The sequence below is a fragment of the Macaca fascicularis genome, chromosome 18, assembly GCF_037993035.2.
Source record: "Macaca fascicularis isolate 582-1 chromosome 18, T2T-MFA8v1.1".
In the NCBI taxonomy this organism is placed as follows: domain Eukaryota; kingdom Metazoa; phylum Chordata; class Mammalia; order Primates; family Cercopithecidae; genus Macaca; species Macaca fascicularis.
Genome location: NC_088392.1, coordinates 7825954 through 7844447, shown reverse-complemented (window position 1 = coordinate 7844447; position 18494 = coordinate 7825954). Strand labels below are relative to the sequence as shown.

The 18494-nt window shown below is 38.0% G+C and overlaps 1 protein-coding gene across 11 annotated transcripts in view; it reads right to left on the bottom strand.

Annotated features, from left to right (window-relative positions):
• Window positions 1-18494, bottom strand: part of NETO1 (neuropilin and tolloid like 1) — a 127012-nt gene that overhangs the window by 105694 nt on the left and 2824 nt on the right. For 10 of the 11 annotated variants that reach the window (XR_010582791.1, XR_012427138.1, XM_005586457.4 and 7 more), the window contains exons 3-4: window positions 18166-18303; window positions 12144-12392 (exon numbers count right to left, since the gene is read on the bottom strand). Coding sequence is in view for 9 of the 11 variants with exons in the window: in XM_005586457.4 (XP_005586514.1) it covers window positions 12144-12392; window positions 18166-18303 (387 nt within the window). In the remaining 2 variants the exon portion in view is untranslated. Of the gene's footprint in view, window positions 1-8142; window positions 10618-12143; window positions 12393-18165; window positions 18304-18494 lie in introns of those variants that run through there. The other variant, XM_015439583.4, reaches the window with a different exon arrangement.

The following is an 18494-nucleotide window of genomic DNA, read 5'->3' as shown; positions in this document are numbered from 1 at the left end:
CACTCCAGCCTGGGCAACAGAATGAGACTTCATCTCAAAAAAAAAAGAAAAAAATGCATAGCCCCTGCTTACGTAAGTGAAAGAAAGAATAAAATGGACAAAATTGAAATAATGTCAAAGGTAAAACACTTCTAAACAGAAAATAAGCATATTTGTATTATTTTTAATAATCTTTTTTATTTAAAATTGAGATGCAAATATTACTTGACGGTAATTATTAGGAGACAGTCATGTGCACATGCAAAAAAGCTAGAAATAATTTTTCCACCAGTTAACCTATTATTTACAACAGCAGATATCTGAAAGGCCAGTTCATTTTATGCCCGTGGAAATCCTGTTTCAGATCTTACTTATCATTGCCATGGCAACCCTCATCTGTGCCTTCCTATTTCATCAGGATAGCCACTGAGCATTCCACAAATTCTACTTTGTTTGCCCGCCAAATCTGCCAAAGGAAGTACGCATTCCTTTCAGACTGCATGGGAAAGCAAAACAGAGGTCGGAGAATGTTTTAAGGTGGCACTGATTTTTGTATCACCCCTGTAAAAGTGCATTTCTCTCTGAATTACTTACAGAAAACTCTTGGGACTTTGAAGTGCAAATTTCTGAAGAAAACTTCCCAGGGAATAGAACAGTCTTCTGATTTTGGGTATGATGAATAGAAAATAGAAGAGAAGTGACATATTTATGACTAACATATCCTCCTGCTTTAAAAAAGTCAGCTATAGTTCTTTCGTGGGCATATGCCCTGCTGATTGTGAACAGTCATACTTTATTGTAATCACTCTGTGATTCTTGGGGTAGTAGAGTGGAAGCGAGGCGTCTGAAAGTAGCTGGAGAGGGAAAATGCCATGAAGACACACTGAAGCAGAATTTCCAGCTAGTCAGCAGAGCTGTGGCATGGTGGGACGCTAGCCAGCTGAGCAAGCGAGAACAGACAGCATAGCTCTTTTGAAGCAAAGGCATCAGGCAAATATGCCATGAAGAGGCAGAGCCTTAAAGAGTGCCAGGTTCTACAAATAGCTATTATTGCCACAAACAAAAATGCCACTGTCCCATGCACATCTTTGAGAAGGATTGCAAGTTATTCTGTTGGGGTTGTAGCCATATTTATGCATACAAATGGCATTCATATAAAATCAAATTATATAAAAAGATATACACATACAGTTATCTAGATACAGATTTTTAATTTAAGTGTAGGAAAGTCCAGAGGGGAGAACGGTGTATCCAGGATTTGGTGTATTTGGAACCAAGGTAATTTCAGAGTTCAGAATGGTAGACCCAAATTATTATGTTCTCCATCCATCCCACCAGTAAAACCTTACGTTGTTTATTTACATTCTGTATCACTCCTCAAATTTTACTATATGTTTAAGAATTTTACTTGCATGCTGTAATTATTTTTATTTTGCTTCTGTAATGAACTCTGGAAATGTAATGGCTTTAAACCATACAAATTTATTATCATATAGTGCTGGAGATAAGAAGGCTGAAATCTATCTCACTGAAATAAAATCACAGTTTTAGCAGAGCTGTGTTCCCTGTGTTCCTTACTAAGGCCCTAGGGGAGAATGCTTCCATTGCCTTTTTCAGCAGCAAGAGACTTGCCACATTCCATGGCTAATGGGCCCTTCCATATTCAAAACCAACCAACGGAGATCATTTGAGTCTTTCTCACACTGTGCGTTCTGGCACTGACACTCCTGATTCCTCGTTCCACATTGAAGGCTGCCTATATTATTCCACGCCCTCCCAGAAAAGCCAGGATAATGTCCCTATCATCAAGTCAACTTGACGGCAACATTAATTTCCTTTTGCCGTGTAACATAACATATTCACAGGCTCCAGACTTAAAATGCAGACACCATTATGGGCCGTTTTTCTTCCTACCAATCCTAAATCTGGCCACCAAGATTCATATCAACCCCACAGATGAAATAAATTAACCCATGTTGCCCAAAAGTCTCAACAGCATCAACTCAAAGCCCAAATTTCATCAGCTCAAAAGACCCACATCACATCATCTACATCATCAAAATCAGGTATGAGTGAGGCTCTGGGCGTGATCCACTCTGAGACACAATTTCTCTCCATCATTGAACCACAAAATTCAAGAAACACGTTACTTGATCCAAAAACACAATGGTGGGGCAGGCAAACAGTAACATCTACAGACATTCCTGCTCAAAATAAGAAAAAGTAGAATTTAAAAAAGAAAGAAATTCACCAGTTCCAGGCAGTTTTGAAATACAGTTGCCAAGTTCCGGTTGATTTCAAGGGCTGAGATTATACTCTGCCATTTGAGCTCTGCCTTCGGGGCTTAACTCTCCACCCTGTGGACTTGAGGTTCTGCCTTCTGAGTCAGCCTACTGACACAGTAGCGCACCTGCAGCTGAGTAGTTACGTCAGCATGTTTCTTGCTTGTAGGCATTTGAAAGTTCTGACACCCTTTTTCCATTTCAATCTTTATCTGTCTCCTTCAGGTCAAGATGGCAATGTTTATGCTGATGTAACATTCTCAAGAACCATGTGTGTCTCCTGTGTATGTCCTCGGATTCACTCCATTAGCCAAAGATTTTCTTCATAGAATTTTTTTTCTAGATAATCTCATCCTATTTTTGGCTTCTGCTGAAATGACTGACTGAAGAGCTTCATGAGTCACACTCCTAATCATTTCAAAAAGCCTTTTGTGAGACTGAATTCTCTGATCTTTTGATCTTTCGAGGGGATCAGCAAAAAGTTGTCCAGCTCAGTTTTTTCTCTAGGGCAGGCTTTTCCAATCTCATCCAAGGAGGGCTTAGATTGTAATTGACAATAAATTCCTTAAAGTTAAATATCCAAGTTAATTGCATAAATGTTCTGCTTTTTTAGTTATCCATATATCTCAAGGATATAATTCTACTAAGCTTTCTGATTCATCATAACAGATATACCCTTTCCATCAGTTTCCAAACACGTATCTCATTTTCTGTTGAGCTATCGTCATCAGCACCTATAAACTTCATACTTCCACAAATAGTCTGTTTATGAAGATTTAGGTATTCTTTAAGACATGCATGTTTTCTCTACCATGCTTCTCACTTCCTTCTGTATCCTTGTGCCAGAGTCAGTAGCATTCATATTTCTACTAACAGTAACTTTAAGGTAATATAGACATTTTTCTAACATGCTTCTCAAAATTCTTCCAGCTTTTGTCAACTGCCCAATTCCAAAACTATTTCTGAATTTGAAGGTTTTTATTTATTTATTTTACAGCAGCACTTCACTTTTAGGAAATAAAATCAGTATTTGTTTCTTATTTGTTGCTTTAACAATTACCACAACTTAGAACCTTAATAAACAACAGGAATTTATCTCAGGTTCTGATGTCAGAAATCTGAATGGGTCTCACTGGCCTAAACATCAAGGCGTTTGCAGGGCTGTGTTCCTTTTCATGGAGGCTCTAGGGGAAAAGTCATGCCTAACCTTTTCCGTTCTAGAAGCTGTCCACATTCTTTGGCTTGCTGCCCCTTCATCCATCTTGAAAGCCCACGGTAGCAGCTGGAGTCTTTCTTACATCACATCACCCGATCCTGACCCTACTGCCTCCTCGTTCCACATTGAGAAAGCCTTGTCTCTTTCTCAGTGTGGAACCCAGTGACCTGGGTCCTCCCAGATAATCCAAGATAATCTCCCTCTATTAAAGTCACCTTATTAGCATTATTGATACAATTTTTCACCTTCACGTCTCTTTGCCATAGAACTTGACGTATTCAAAGATTCCAGAAATTAGGACGTAGACATCTTGGGGGAAGGGTACATTATCTGTCTACTGTATATGACTTCTAGTTTTTAACAGACTATGAACTCGTTGTATGAAAGCTAGGGTCTTGTAGATACTGTATTTCTACAGTGTTAGCACAGTGGATCCACAAACAGTTGTTAAATAAGTGTTAAGTGGCTAATATCACCTAGTAGAAATCAAGGTCTTCTGTGCATTCACGTTAAGAATGTTAACATGAGTTATACTTAAGTAGTTGTAATGGCATACAAACCATAAAATATAATAGGAAAAATATTTTGGTTAAGACAAAGAACACTATGGGTTGTTTATAATTCCTTGGTTTAGTTTTCAAATAATTAAATAAATACATGCCTCAAATTGTCTGCAAAATGTTATGAAAGTGTTTAGGAGAATAGACTTCTCAATGTTTTCTTAGGAAAAATATACAGGGCATTAGGAATTTGAAAAGCATGTTTCTTGAATACATAATAATGAAAAGGATGTTTCTTGAATACATAATAATGAGTTAAATGTTAGAGATTTCAGAAGATTTTACCAAGAAGCCCAGTAACTAAAGACATTGAGTCACATGAGAGTTCAAACTGGAGACTGAGTATATCAATTATTTCTTTGTTTTGTTTTTGTCAGGTTTCTTGAGTTTTTCTCTTGTCAAATGATATGATTTATCTTTAGGGAAATTTAGTGAAGGGTGTGGGTGCTGGTTATTTGATGATGGGATTCGACATAGAGGTAATCTTACGACTGACCCAAGCAAGGCCTCTACCAGTGCATCAAACAACTTTTTGTAGATTGGTCAACAGTCCCACTTCTGGACGGAGCCCTGCTCTGGGGAATCTGAATGTCCATGGGACGAGCTCATTTCTCTGCCTCAACTAAGTGTCTTTCCTGTGTACTCCTGGGATCAGCAGCCCTGAATAGAGGGATGGGATGGGAGGTGAGTGAAAGGAACTGGCATCACGGGAAAAAGCCAAAGAGAACTGGGTGTTAGGGAGCACGAAAATTCATGGGAGATCTAGGAGAAATAAACTAAAGCTTTCCCCTTAAGTATTTACCATGTGAGCCACAAGTTTCAACTAATGAGAGCATGGTACACACAGAAGACTATGTCAGTAATAATAGGTATTTGAGAAGAAAAGGAAATGAATCACGTACTTCAGGCTCAGATGGGTTGAGAAGGCAGAATTTTACAATAGAGGTAGAAGGAGAGATGAAAAACCACTGTTTCTTTGGACATTGCGAGTGGAAAAACATTTCAAACGACACGGAAAAGGTGAATTTTAAATTCATACACTAATGAATGGTGAAACGCGGGTGACATAGTATTATCCCTTAATTAAATTTCTTAATATAACTGTACTAAAATTACTTGCAATATGTGATTTAATTAAAGTTATAATCTCAACACTTTGTAGAAGGTGTATCAGCACCATGCTTATATAACTGATACACAAGCAATAAGTTAATATTTACAGAGTACATGAATCCAGGCTACACATTTTCTCTAGCCCTCTGGTTTCTTGCTTTCTAAGTAGAAAGGTCGAAGGAAATAAACTACAAGGTCTTTTTTAATCTAAGGAAAACATGTATCAATAACGGAAATCTATCTGGGACCCCATGTGTTCCAATCTCAGAGGTACCCTATTTAAAACATAGTCCCATGATTAGCCAACAAATAAATATAAACACACCTAAGCACTCTTCTCCACCTCTCCAGGAAACAGGATGAGGAAGTCACTTTTGTTTGTTTGTTTGTTTGTTTGTTTTTGAGACGGGGTCTCGCTCTGTTGCCCCGGCTGGAGTGCAGTGGTGCGATCTTGGCTCGCTGCAACCTCCACCTCCCAGGTTCAAGCGATTCTCCTGCCTCAGCCTCCTGAATAGTTGGGACTACAGGCACATGCCACCACGACCAGCTAATTTTTTGTTTGGTAGAGACAGGGTTTTACTGTGTTAGCCAGGATGGTCTCCACCTCCTGACCTAACGATCTGCCCGCTTCAACCTCCCAAAGTGCCGGGATTATAGGCGTGAGCCACCGCGCAGGCCGGAAGACACTCTTTCTCTATGGGAAACTTCTTAAAAATCTTCCTTTTCCTTTGCCACTGCTTTCAATATTCTCTGCACAGATGGGAGCTAATCCTGGAAATTCTCTCTCCCACTCTCAGCTTTTCTCCTGAACACCCACCTAGACCAAACAAGATTTCTGTCTCTCTCTTCATTCCTCATCCCTCCTCCTGAGCCCACTATTATACAGATAAGATCAGCCAAGTCATGGGCTGTCTGAAAAACTGAGAGATGAAGGAATCACCTTCGCATGAATATCTTGATTATTCAAAAATATCAATATATTGATAATTTTCTTTTTCTTTTCTTTTTTTCTTTTTCTTTTTTTTTTTTTTTTGAGACAGGGTCTTGCTCTATTGCACAGGCTGGAGTGCAGTGGCATGATCTCAGCTCACTGCAACCTCTACCTCCTGGACACAAGTGATTCTCCTACCTCAGTCTCCACAGTAGCTGGGATTACAGGCGCCTGCCACCACACCTAGCTAATTTTTTTTGTATTTTTAGTAGAGACGGGGTTTCACCATGTTGGCCAGGTTGGTCTCGAACTCCTGACCTAAGGTGATCCACAGGCCTCAGCCTCCCAAAGTGCTTGGATTACAAGCATCAGCCACCGCACCTTGCCACACATTGGTAATTTTCTCAGTGCTGTGATTCTCAAGTTTTTAAATTCATTTCTTGAAAAACATGCCTCAAGAATAAATGTGATTGTGCTCCTTACCTTTTCCATTTAAGAGCCTCTGCTAGGACAGAAATGAGAATATTTTGTGTCAGCAGTGTAAATATAACATTTAGGTTGGTGCAAAAGTAACTGCAGTTTTGCCATTAAAGGTAAAGGTAATGGCAAATCCACAAGTACTTTTGCACCAAGTCATAGTTAAAAAGACAATACATACTGACCTAAATGTTTTCAATCTTTTATTTTTATGTGGAAAAAAAAAATCAAAGTCCTTCTCTTAGCCGGGTTTGGTGGCTCACGCCTGTAATCCTAGCATTTGGGAGGCTAGGGTGGGCGGATCACTTGAGGCCAGGAGTTCAAGACTAGTCTGGCCAACATGGTGAAATCCCATCTCCACCAAAAATACAAAAATCAGCCAGATGTGGAGGCGCATGCCTTGAATCCCAGCTACTCGGGAGACTGAGGCACAGAGAATCACTTAAACCCGGAGGCAGAGGTTGTAATGAGCCAAGATCACACCACTGCATGCTAGCCTGAGCAACAGAGCGAGATGTCTCAAAAAATAAAAAGTCTTCTTTTAATCTTAGCCTCTAAAACTTTCTATTTTTTCATATTTTTGTGCAAAATTCAAATGAAATTTTAGTTGTTGAATAAATAATACACAGATTTTTTTTTTCTTTCTTACCAGAGCACTTATCAGAACTCTGATTATCTAGCTAAGAAAATTCAGAAACTTTCCAAATGGTTAACACACATATATTCACATTTCTGATCCAAAGAGGAAAACCACTGCACCGAACATTTCAAATAACATTAAATCCATGACAATATTTTAATAATATATTTCATTCAATATGCATAGAAATCCTTTTAAAACACTACTGCAGTGCAGTGTATTTCTCCCTTTGCCTTTGAAGTCCATCAAGCCCGCAGCTTGAGAGGTGGCTAGGAGTTGCACAGAAAGTCCCTAGAACACTTTGAGCTCCCCAGATGAAAGGTGCTACTTAAGTACAAAGTATCGTAATAATTTCAATACATTTAATACCTACACTCACTTCAATGTCAATGCCCAACTCAACCCTCATCTATTTGGTACTTTGAGGTCTATTCCTTAATTTCAGTTTCTCCAGTGGGATGTGTGTAACTCTGTTCCTTAAAACTAGTACAGGAAAACTATCATCGAAAAAAGAAAAGTCCATAAGCATCTCATGCTATGTCTATCAAGGACAGAACATCTCCCCACTAGGAGGTAAACTATAAGACCAACAAAAGACACCTGTCATTAAAGAGACTGGAAGGGCTACCTTCTCCAGGAGCAGAGCATCTGAATGGCAGCGCCTGGGTCATGCCAGTGGAAGGAGGACTACAGTAGATATGGTTACATTTTCTTCCTTATATTTTCAAGTGCAAAGAAAATTTAGGTAAGAAGGCAGCTGGCTCCAGGGAAGTGTTATATTCTGCTCAAAAGGCATTCTTAGTTTCAGTAAAAAAGTATATGAAATATGGAAAATGGTATTCCCCCTTCTAAAAATTCATTAAGAATTACCAAGTCTTTTCTATTTTTTTCTTTTCTGATGTTAAATAATTTATTTATACAAGTAATACCAAAATATCTTATTCTTTTAAAATTAAAGCATTATCAATAACGTTGAGTCCATTTTTACTCCACCTTGGCCCCTAAAATCCTCCTCATTCCCCTCTTCCTGCTACCCCTTATCTGAGGTAACTGTTACTGTTTCAAACTGCTTGTTACACAGCATATTTTCTAGTCATTTGATTTTATATAACAAACTTGATTTAAAACTTGTTTAAAGGCTCTTTTTAAGTGAGAAAACAATATAATTCTATTACAATAAACACTTTTGACATGTCTTCTATTTTTTATTAAATTGTCTGAGTTATCAAATATTCCGTGGTGTAACTTTTAACATTCTGGGTGATTCTGCACTTACTTCTCTTTCTGAACTGGGATAGCATACTGCAGAGGAGAGGCTCAGCACACAGAAAGAAGAGCTCTTCAGGGCATCGTCCACGAGGTGCTCGCAAGGCTCTGCGCCCCCTGGCCCTTCTACAAGCCTCACTCTTGTCCTTTGCAGACCCCATTATTTGACCAGCTGATTTCTCCTTGACTATTGCTCAAGCTCACAATCCTTCTTATGCATGCTAGACTAGAATCCTAGGTGATTCATCGCTGCACTGTGGACCTGGGTAATGACACAGTCTCTAAAAATAACAGTCAGTAAACCAAAAAGTGAGGATTCATCAAAATGTGCCAGGAGAAAGAGAAGGGCCTCCTTTAAGCCCATTTCTATGGTATTCTTTCTTGCTCTGCCTCCCTATCCTCCATATCCATACAAGACCTCCAGTTGGGCTGTTCCCATGTACAAATGGGAATTTAGAAGCACAGCTACTATGAACAGCAAGAGCTTCGGATTGAAAGGCTATTATTTTAAGTTCAGTAGAAAAGAAAGTCATAGACTCAGATAAAAGGAAATGGAAAAAGAATTGGAGATAAAAGCCTACACAAATTAGTTTGCCAGTCAGGCAAGATGGAACCAGGAGACTGGACACTGGAACCCATGGCAGTGTGGAGGCTAAACCACCACTGGAAGAAACAATCTGTGTTTAGGAAGATGAATTATCAAACATTTGGTTCAATATTTATTAAATATGCATGCTATACATCTAAACTTCAATATCTGGATTCCATACTACTATGCAATGTTTTGATTATAACCTGCCCACCCAGGTGTGTTTGCTGGCAGGAAGAAATGGGTTGTGTAATTCTCAGAATTCTTAATGAAAATGTATATGTGTATTTAGTATGCATATGTATGTATAAATATTATGTATATATGTATATTCATTCCTGTTAGCTTGGCAAATGTGATTCATTTCTAAGAGATGGGTACACTCTCAATGTGTTTATATAAAGTTTCTGAGACTGTGAGATTATATCTAGATTGCAGGTTGTGATAAATTCATTAAAGTGATAGAGACCACCAGGCCTTTCTGCTGCTATTACTGCCTTGACATTTTCTATGACTGACATTAGAAATAACTACAACCCCCACTTGGAAGTCTGGGCTCATCTAAAGTCACTAAATTTCATCAACTGAAAAAAGTGACATAGTATAGGCAGGAATTTTGTGCACCCACCTAAAAACTTCAGGGAATTGTTTTTAAGTCTGAGACACTTGTTTTCCCAATAACGTATACCAAGCATGCTTTGTTTTTAAAGAGCACATGATCAAACTAATAAAAACAACAGCTTTCGATAGTTGAGATCTTATAAACACTCAAAAAATTCATAAATATGCATTTGGTAATTGTCTTTCAAACAATTCTATGAGTTACTTGGTATTATTTTTATTTTATAGCTAAAAATATTGAGAGCGAGAATATAAAGGACTATGTTCAAAGTTGACATGATGCAAAGAAAAGAAAAGCCAGAACTGAAGTCAGATCTGATTTCAAAGTCAGTGCTCCTCACAGCTGTCCTGGAGACCATCATCTCTCTATCTAAGATGACTTGGTAGGCGGAATTTCATCTCCAGTGTCAGTCCACTGCAGAGCCCTGGCAATTCTCGCAATGCTTTATAACATAAATCATTAAGCTGACTTGAGAAATTCTTCCGCCTTCAATTTCCCCAGGTCACCAGTTGAATGACACCACTCAATAAAAATTCAGCCAAAATGACAACTACAGCCTGCCTGGCTTCAGATTCACTAAATGCTATCTAAATTATTACTAATCCCTTCCCGCTTCCTATTTCAATAAGTAATTGGCTTCCTTAATACTGCCTCTTTCTAGAAGAGGGTTAGTTACGTCACTCAGGCAATGGCCTTGGGTCACACAATGTCAATTTTTGCTGTCATGTAAGCTTTCCAAGTCTGCTTTTTATGGTCCCAGCTTTCCTTCATATTCCAAATGTAGGTTTCCCCAGAAGTTTTGCTCTAGTTGATCTGAGTAAAAACAGAAGCCTCAGCCCATCCTTAACCTGTCCTACTTCATGGAAAAATCTCCAAGAGCTCCATTCTGATTCAGTTGTTCACAGCAATGAAATCTCATTCTGTAAATGCAGTATGGTGGCTCTAAAGAAACAAAAAGCAAAGAACAAAGCACAGGGAACAAAAAGGCTTTAAAACCTAGAAGAACAGATTGAGTGCCATCATTTATGTCATCTCAAATAGAGCCAGAAACATGGATAGCATCGCTTATGTTGATAAAGCATAACAGTTGACACTACATTCTTCATGAAACCACAGTTTTAAATCCAAGACATTATTTTCATGATCACCAAATCCAAAATGAAAATACAACTTACGAAACCTATACCACGCCATGTGTCACTGTCTCTAGGTACAGGTTATATTCAAAATGATCAGTTAAGAAAAAAATACCTACCTTTCCATTTACAACTCTAGCATTAATAATGTGACAAACAAATTAAGCTAACATTTGTACCTTTTGGGAATACTTCAGATTAGTTCGATTTTACACATGAAATACCCATGATTTCTGTGAGTAATCCATTATCAGCAAAGCATAATTAAAACCACAATCCTTTAGTGACACTATTAAAAACATTCCTAATGCTTAAAGCTGATATATACACCACAGTTAATACTTGATTTAACATACACCATAATGTCATAATGAAAGTCATCATTAAACTTATATTAATAATTTTTAAAATTTTAGTTTTTTAACTGAGTATCAAAGCCCTATTTAGGTGTTACTTCTTTAACACGGAATACAAACTTCAACAAACTTTACATATATTTCAAATTATCCTATTGCCTAACTTAAATAAAACAATACATACAAAATGAAAAAACATTAAATAAAAAATGGGCTTTATGTAGTTTGAATCATTTTTCCATTTAAATTAATGCATGTAGTGCTCTTGCAGTGAAAAAATGTGATAACCAATTTTTATTGTAATGAATGATAACTCTTAAGTGAGCCAGTCAATATCACAGCCCCCTTTTTAATTCCAGCAAGTTAAAAGGAAAACTGAGATAGATTGCATAATTTGATAATTGCACACAATTTCTGCAAGACCTTGTAAATGAGTATTCGGCTGCTACAGGTCTGAGTTTTCCTTTCATCAAAACTCTTAAGAATTTGCTTTTCTGAAAAGAGAGTAGACTACTTGGTAAAGTATGATCGATTTAACTGAAACATGGTAATCTTCAGAACAAATGAACTTCTGATTCAGGTTCCCCAAAGATCATTTTGGTGGATATATTTTCTAATACGACAATTGCCTTTTCAAGCTTATTGAGCTCCTATGTATAATGAGTTTCCTTATCACAGACTGTCTCTCCAATTACACATTCCATCATAACAAAGCCCATCCATTTGCTGGGGTTGCTGATGCCCATTTAGAGTCTTGAGTCACTACTCTTTACCTCTAGTATAGGCTGTTTTAAGGAAAACATCTTTTTCTTTCAGAATTTATGTAGTGAAAAGAAAAAGCACTGTAGGTTTGGTTTTAAATAGAACTGGAACATTCTTTGAAAAAGTATAATGTTGTCTTACAAAAGATTTTGTACTATGAAGACAGAAAAATGAGGAAGAAAAAGAAACAGTTTTTTTTAAAGTACTTACTTACCAGGTGTGAAATTGTATCGAGCTGAAAATCCCATAGATTCCAGCTCTCCATCAGCAAAAAATTTAATCCATAGAAATCTTCCACTGGATTTTATTACAGGTGGATTTTGTTGTCCACAGAAACGTCCAATTATTGGAGAAAAGCCAAAAGGTCCATCACGAACTTCAATATGATCAAATTTGCACTCCCAAGATGGTTCAATAGAGTACTTTTCATCAAAGTAAAGTTCAATGCACTGTCTTGGAGCAGCTGTAAAGAAGAAAGATTGTTTCTGGGAGGCCATTTCTTATATCTTCAGGTTGCTATTTTCTGATTCTATTTCAGATGTTATCTATACATCTTCTCTCAAACCTTATGGATGATATGCATGGAAATATAAAGAAAGCATAGGATACTATTCTACGGGATACAATTTTCAAAAAATTGTCTAAGGAGTGAACCTTAAAACCGATGTTGTTGCATAAAATATTCCGATACGAGACGACCATTTTGATGTTTTGTGCAGGACTCACAAAGCACACTATTTTTATGAAAGGCTGTTAACTCGGAGCTAGAAGGTCAGGGGACACTTTTCTGTCTCTTTTCTCGTATTTCCGGGAATACTCAGGTTTAAGGTCACAAATCACTTGAGAAATTGTTTGGCATAGACTTACATTAAATATAATCATTCAAATAATCCCAGTCATGTGTCCAGATCAGATCCAGGTGCATGTACAAAGATATTAAGAGTAATTTTTCTACAACACAAACCTGATCACATCCCTCTCAGGTTTAAACCTCAGCAGCTGGACCATGATCAATGCATTCGACAAGCATAATCTGTTAAGAATATCCTGCTTCCAGGACCCTATCCCCTCACAGAGAGCCTGAGCTCAGACCACTTCAAACACGTCTTGTCTTCCAGGAAAGTATGCTCCTTCACACTTTCATGGATTTTCTTACGTTCTTGAATATCTACATACCCACTATTATCTTCTCTTTCCACAGGAAAGACTTACTTTAAAGAAGCCTCCTCTCTAAATCTGATCTTGAAAGACAAGAACCGTATCTCACTCACCTTCTTTCTCAGCGCTTAGCATAGTACTTGTCATCGAAAATTTCCCATAAAAACATCTTTGAGTGAATTATAAATAAGCGTAGATTCATAAATGTTTTTACAGCTCTCTAAAGAGTCGGGGAAAGCTTTACAGGGTTGGCAACTCTACACAGCACCACATGAATGTTTTTGCTAATGTTCTTTCATTCTTCCCCTGATATGTCCAAAACAGTCCAAAATTCTGGCATCTCAGACTTACATTCAGCCAGGATACTCCAGAATGGCCATAAAGTTTGCTGAAACATCAGCATGTATGTATCCTGGTTAGTACACAGCTGTTGCCTGAAGCCCTCTGAGTGCTTCCCTGCTACTTGGCCCTTTTCAGGCACTAAGCCCCTCTAGATACTTGAAAGTTAAGACTTAGCACAGCGGGGCCTGCTCCCTCTACAGTCAGCAACCATGCCAAATAGTGGCTGTCCACACCCCACTGCTTCTTAAATATACACTGAACATCATCCATGATGACCTAAAAAGTGAACTCTGGTATGTACGGTTTTCAAAAATTTATCTAATATTGAGACAATGATATAAGTTGGAAATTGGAGACCTACAGAATAAAATGTAACTCTGATGCTCCCCAGGTATAAAATTAACGATCAACAGTTTAAGGACAATTCATTTTTAAAATGAATTATTTTATGAATAATCTTTAATTTCTAAAAAAGTTTCAGACTCCCACATTGAAAAGAGACATGTATAACTCCTGCAAGAAAAATATTTTATCCATCACTAAAATGTATCAAAAAAGTCAACAAATGAGTAACCATGATAATGACAGATTTGAGGGAGTTTCAATGACGTGTTTTTTTGTTTTGTTTTTTTAAATTTGAAAGTACCCAAAGAAATGACTAACCGTGTTTTATGCTTAAAGTGTTAGCCTTAAAACAAAAAGGCAAATACTGAAAGTTAGACCCATCTACGTATCAGTACTAAGTATAGCACTTGCATCCATTATCATCCTGTAGTATGTATCTACCAGTTTATTTCACAATAAATCAGTATAACAAGTTTTATGATGAAACAAACTACTTCAGATTGTAGGTTAATTTAAATAATGTATGGCTAGGGAAAGATAGAGCAATGAAGACAGTCCTTAGCTAATTTACTTAGAACTCTGTCATCTGTCAACACGCACTCACCAATTTCCCCTACTAAGAAATAACGGCCATCTAACACGAATTCACTTATCCATACCTTCATTCTTGTTATTTTGTAAGTTCTGTGGCTGAGTCAACCTCTCAATGTTCCTCAGGAAACATTCTGCCATTATGCTTTTGGCAGGCAACATTATATGTGGACAATTTATTTTCTTTTGGGCCAGCATGTTGAAGTTAATGACACACACCCGGAAATGAAACCTACATAGCTGAATTTTAGAAGGCAGTGAAATCACTTTTTAAAACTAAGTTTGCCACGTACTTACTGTGATAGATTTAAAAATGAGTTGATTATGGCACACAGAAACGATTTGAAGCTATCTAAGTCTAACTCTCTCAACTTCTATTTGCTTCACCTTCAAGAATTTTTTTCACAGCTGCCTTTCCTTTTAACGTTTCTGTAAGTTATGTTTGATCTAACACTGAGGTTAGTTCAAGAGAGGTCTCAACCACTCTGAGAATCTTCAGACGCACTGAGAACTATGAGTACTTTCACCTGGAGAGTGCACGTATCTACAGAATATTTCCTCCATTTTGAGGGAATTTTTGGCCACCTGACATTCATAAAGGAATCCTCTCGTTCGTGACTGAGACCTCACCTGTATTCTTCATCCCAATCGGTCATACCTCTAGAAATCTGACTAATTATGTATCCCTCTTTCTCTTCTGTTTTAAATTTACCTTTCTCTACAGAATATTCATTTTAGAATTAAATATGTGCAATTGGCCCCCTTTAAAAGAGAAAAAAACACCCGTCTCCACTATGCCAATGGGAGTGCTCATCACTGTTACTAACAAACTCTTAACTGCTTCACGTAGCACATGCATTTCTGTTTTTCACCTATTTTTCTTTGCAGTGACAACCGGCACTTTGACTACTCCCTGCTTCTCAAGACCCTGTCCGCTCTGGCTGCTGTGGCATTGGGCACCTGACTCTCCTGCTTAACTCTCTGGCTTCTCCTACTCATTCTATTACTTTTTTCCCATACTCTGTCCATCTCTTACATGTTATTTTCCGGAGAATGTATTCTACATCTTATTTTCTCTCATTTTAGATGAAGACATCAGGTTGCCACGGGCATTCCAATGGAATGTTACTACAATATAATGATGCCTGGGGCTCTATCTAAGGTCAATTAAATCAGAATTCCTGGGGAAAGGCCCAGGAAGCTGCATTTTTAAAAGCAGTTGAAAAATAGTTCTCCAAATACTCTCTTGGATAATTTTATTCATATTAACAACCTCAACAACAATATCTATATTTCTGACATATACAAATACATTTTCAGCACACATCTATCTCTCCACTGAGCTAGAGCTACATGTACCCAATTTTTTTGTGGAATATCTCCACAAGCACAAACTAAACATATTATTTTTCCTTTAAACCAATTTTTTCCGTCTACATTTTTTTTCTGGGATGGCAATTCCGTCTATCTAACAAGTCATCGAGCAACAAACATTAGAACAGTCCCAGGATACCATATTCTGTAATCCCTTGATCCAGCCACTCATGATCCAGTTTTTTTTCTTTCTTTTTTTGTTTTTGAGACGGAGTCTCGCTCTGTCGCCCAGGCTGGAGTGCAGTGGCCAGATCTCAGCTCACTGCAAGCTCCGCCTCCCGGGCTCACGCCATTCTCCTGCCTCAGCCTCCCGAGTAGCTGGGACTACAGGCGCCGCCACCACGCCTGGCTAATTTTTTTGGTATTTTTAGTAGAGATGGGGTTTCACCATATTGGCCAGGATGGTCTCCTGTCACCTGACCTCGTGACCCGCCCTCGTCGTTCTCCGAAAGTGCTGGGATTACAGGCCTGAGCCACCGCATCTGGCCGATCCAGTTTCTTAAGTACCTCTCAGTTCTTTCATGTACTCCATCACTGATGCCACTTCTTTAGTATAAGCATTTACTATGATTTACTTGGACTTTCCAATTGTTTCTTAGTTTATGTTCTTTTCCTTCAGTTACTTCTTCATCAAAATCTCACATTATTCCTCAACTTAAATTACTTCACTGTATTAAATTACCTCACTGTCTCCAACACAATGTCCAAGATTTTATCCAGTGGGGACAGAAGGAATACTCCAGGTACCCCTTTGTCTGAGACTGTCTCCCTCTTCACCCTCCCGCTGTATTTTCCTCAGATTCTACTGAAGCCCTAGGATACACCACGCAGGTCCCCAACCATATCACAGCTCTGAATTTCCGCACACGCTACTCTATATAGAGAATGATGCCTTCCCTGGAATTTCTTCAGAAACCAAGGTGAGCATCTCTTCTTCCCGGTTTTCTTCTCTTTGGCTTCCCTGTTGTAACTATTTTGTGCTAATCCTGGGGCCCCTACAGATTGTTTAGGGAAACGGACATAGTCCCCAGAGAATATTGTTAGGTCCTATGAGACAAGTAGCAAGTACCTTTTCTATCAGTCGTAAAAGGAATTTGCACTGCCAGACCTTAGGTTTTCAGTGTTATCCTTTTAATAGCAGAGCTTATTGTTTTACTTTCTTACAGTGTGGTTTCTATTTCCTGAAAGTTCAACTTCAAGTACTAAGGGTGGGGGAAGGTCTTTGGCCCAATAATTACCAACAAAAATAATCATTTCTAAATAGAGATTCTTAAAATTAGGTAAACAGAAAGTCTGCTCCTTTGAAAACTCTATCAAATGAATGTGTCCCCATTTATAATAGAGCATATATCTTTACATTAAGACAGTTTGGCCTGTGCGTGTGTGTGTGTGTGTGTGTGTGTGTGTGTGTGTGTGTGTGTGGAGGGGGGTGCTTCCAAGTTTTAGGCTATTAGGTACTAACAGTTGGAATACTGAAAACTTCCATCACCAGATGAAATGCTTCTACATTTTAAAAGCTGTACTTCAGAGAGAGGTGTTGGCAGGGAGCCACGGTTCACACCTGTAATCCCAGCACTTTGGGAGGCCAAGGTGGGTAGGTCACTTGAGGTCAAGAGTTCAAGATCAGCCTGGCCAACATGGTAAAACACCCTTTCTGCCAAAAATGCAAAAATTAGCCAGGCATGGTGGCGTATGCCTGTAATCCCAGCTACTCAGGAGGCTGAGGCAGGAGAATCGCTGGAAATCAGGAGACTCTCGCTCCGTCTCAAAAAAAAAAAAAAAAAAAAAAGATGTTTACAAGGTTAGTGTAAATGGGAAATGTTCAAAGAGGAGTCTCTTTCCAACACCTTTTATCTTTCATGTTGGAAAAAAGTCACGAAAGAAAGTGTCATAATTTACAATCCCGACCTTGACTTTAAAATGAGATGTTACTTGTTAACATAAATAAGGTAACTATCTTTCAGACCGGTGTTTAGAAAATGTGATTATAGATTGATCTTTGACATTAATATGATTTTTGTACTTTATAATATTAAAGAAAATGTAACATGCAGGTTATTCTACTAATTGTTGAGCTAAAAAAAATACTAGTTTCTCAAACTTACACATTAGTTAATATTGTGCCAACTATGCATCTATTCTATGGCATTAGAACTCTAAATCAATTAAGCCAACTGCAAAATAAACTCTTAAGTTGTTCATTTGTTTTTATTGCACCGAATTTGCTTGTTCATAACCCATTACTAAGAATTTCAATAATTAGCCTGATTCCAGATTTTACAGTTATTTGATTCACTCAGAGATATTTTTGCGCATGATCTCCAAATCAATTTTGTAATGCCTATACGCATATTCTTCATCCAAAGCAGAGAGATGGCCAGGTTTTGGCTTAGTGCTCTCTTAACTCTGGCACTGCCTCCCCTTACCTTCTATGATGTAGATGCATTCCCGGTCAGGGGGATACTTGCTGGGATAGTTGGGAGAGGTAAAGATACCTCCCTCTGCATGTTTTGTCCAAGTTCCACACTGCACTGACTTCTGTGTTTCTGAGGTGGTTTGCTTTTCTGTTTTAAAAAAAAATGTTTTTAAAAGAGCCATCATCCAATTTTTCTATTATACTAAAAATAGAGAGGACATTCTTATAATATCCATTAGTAAATTAATTTTTACATGTTGTCTTAGCCAAACCAATCAATTATACACATTATAGCAGGTTCAGATATTCTGGAATATTAAGAGTAGAAGGATAATAGGA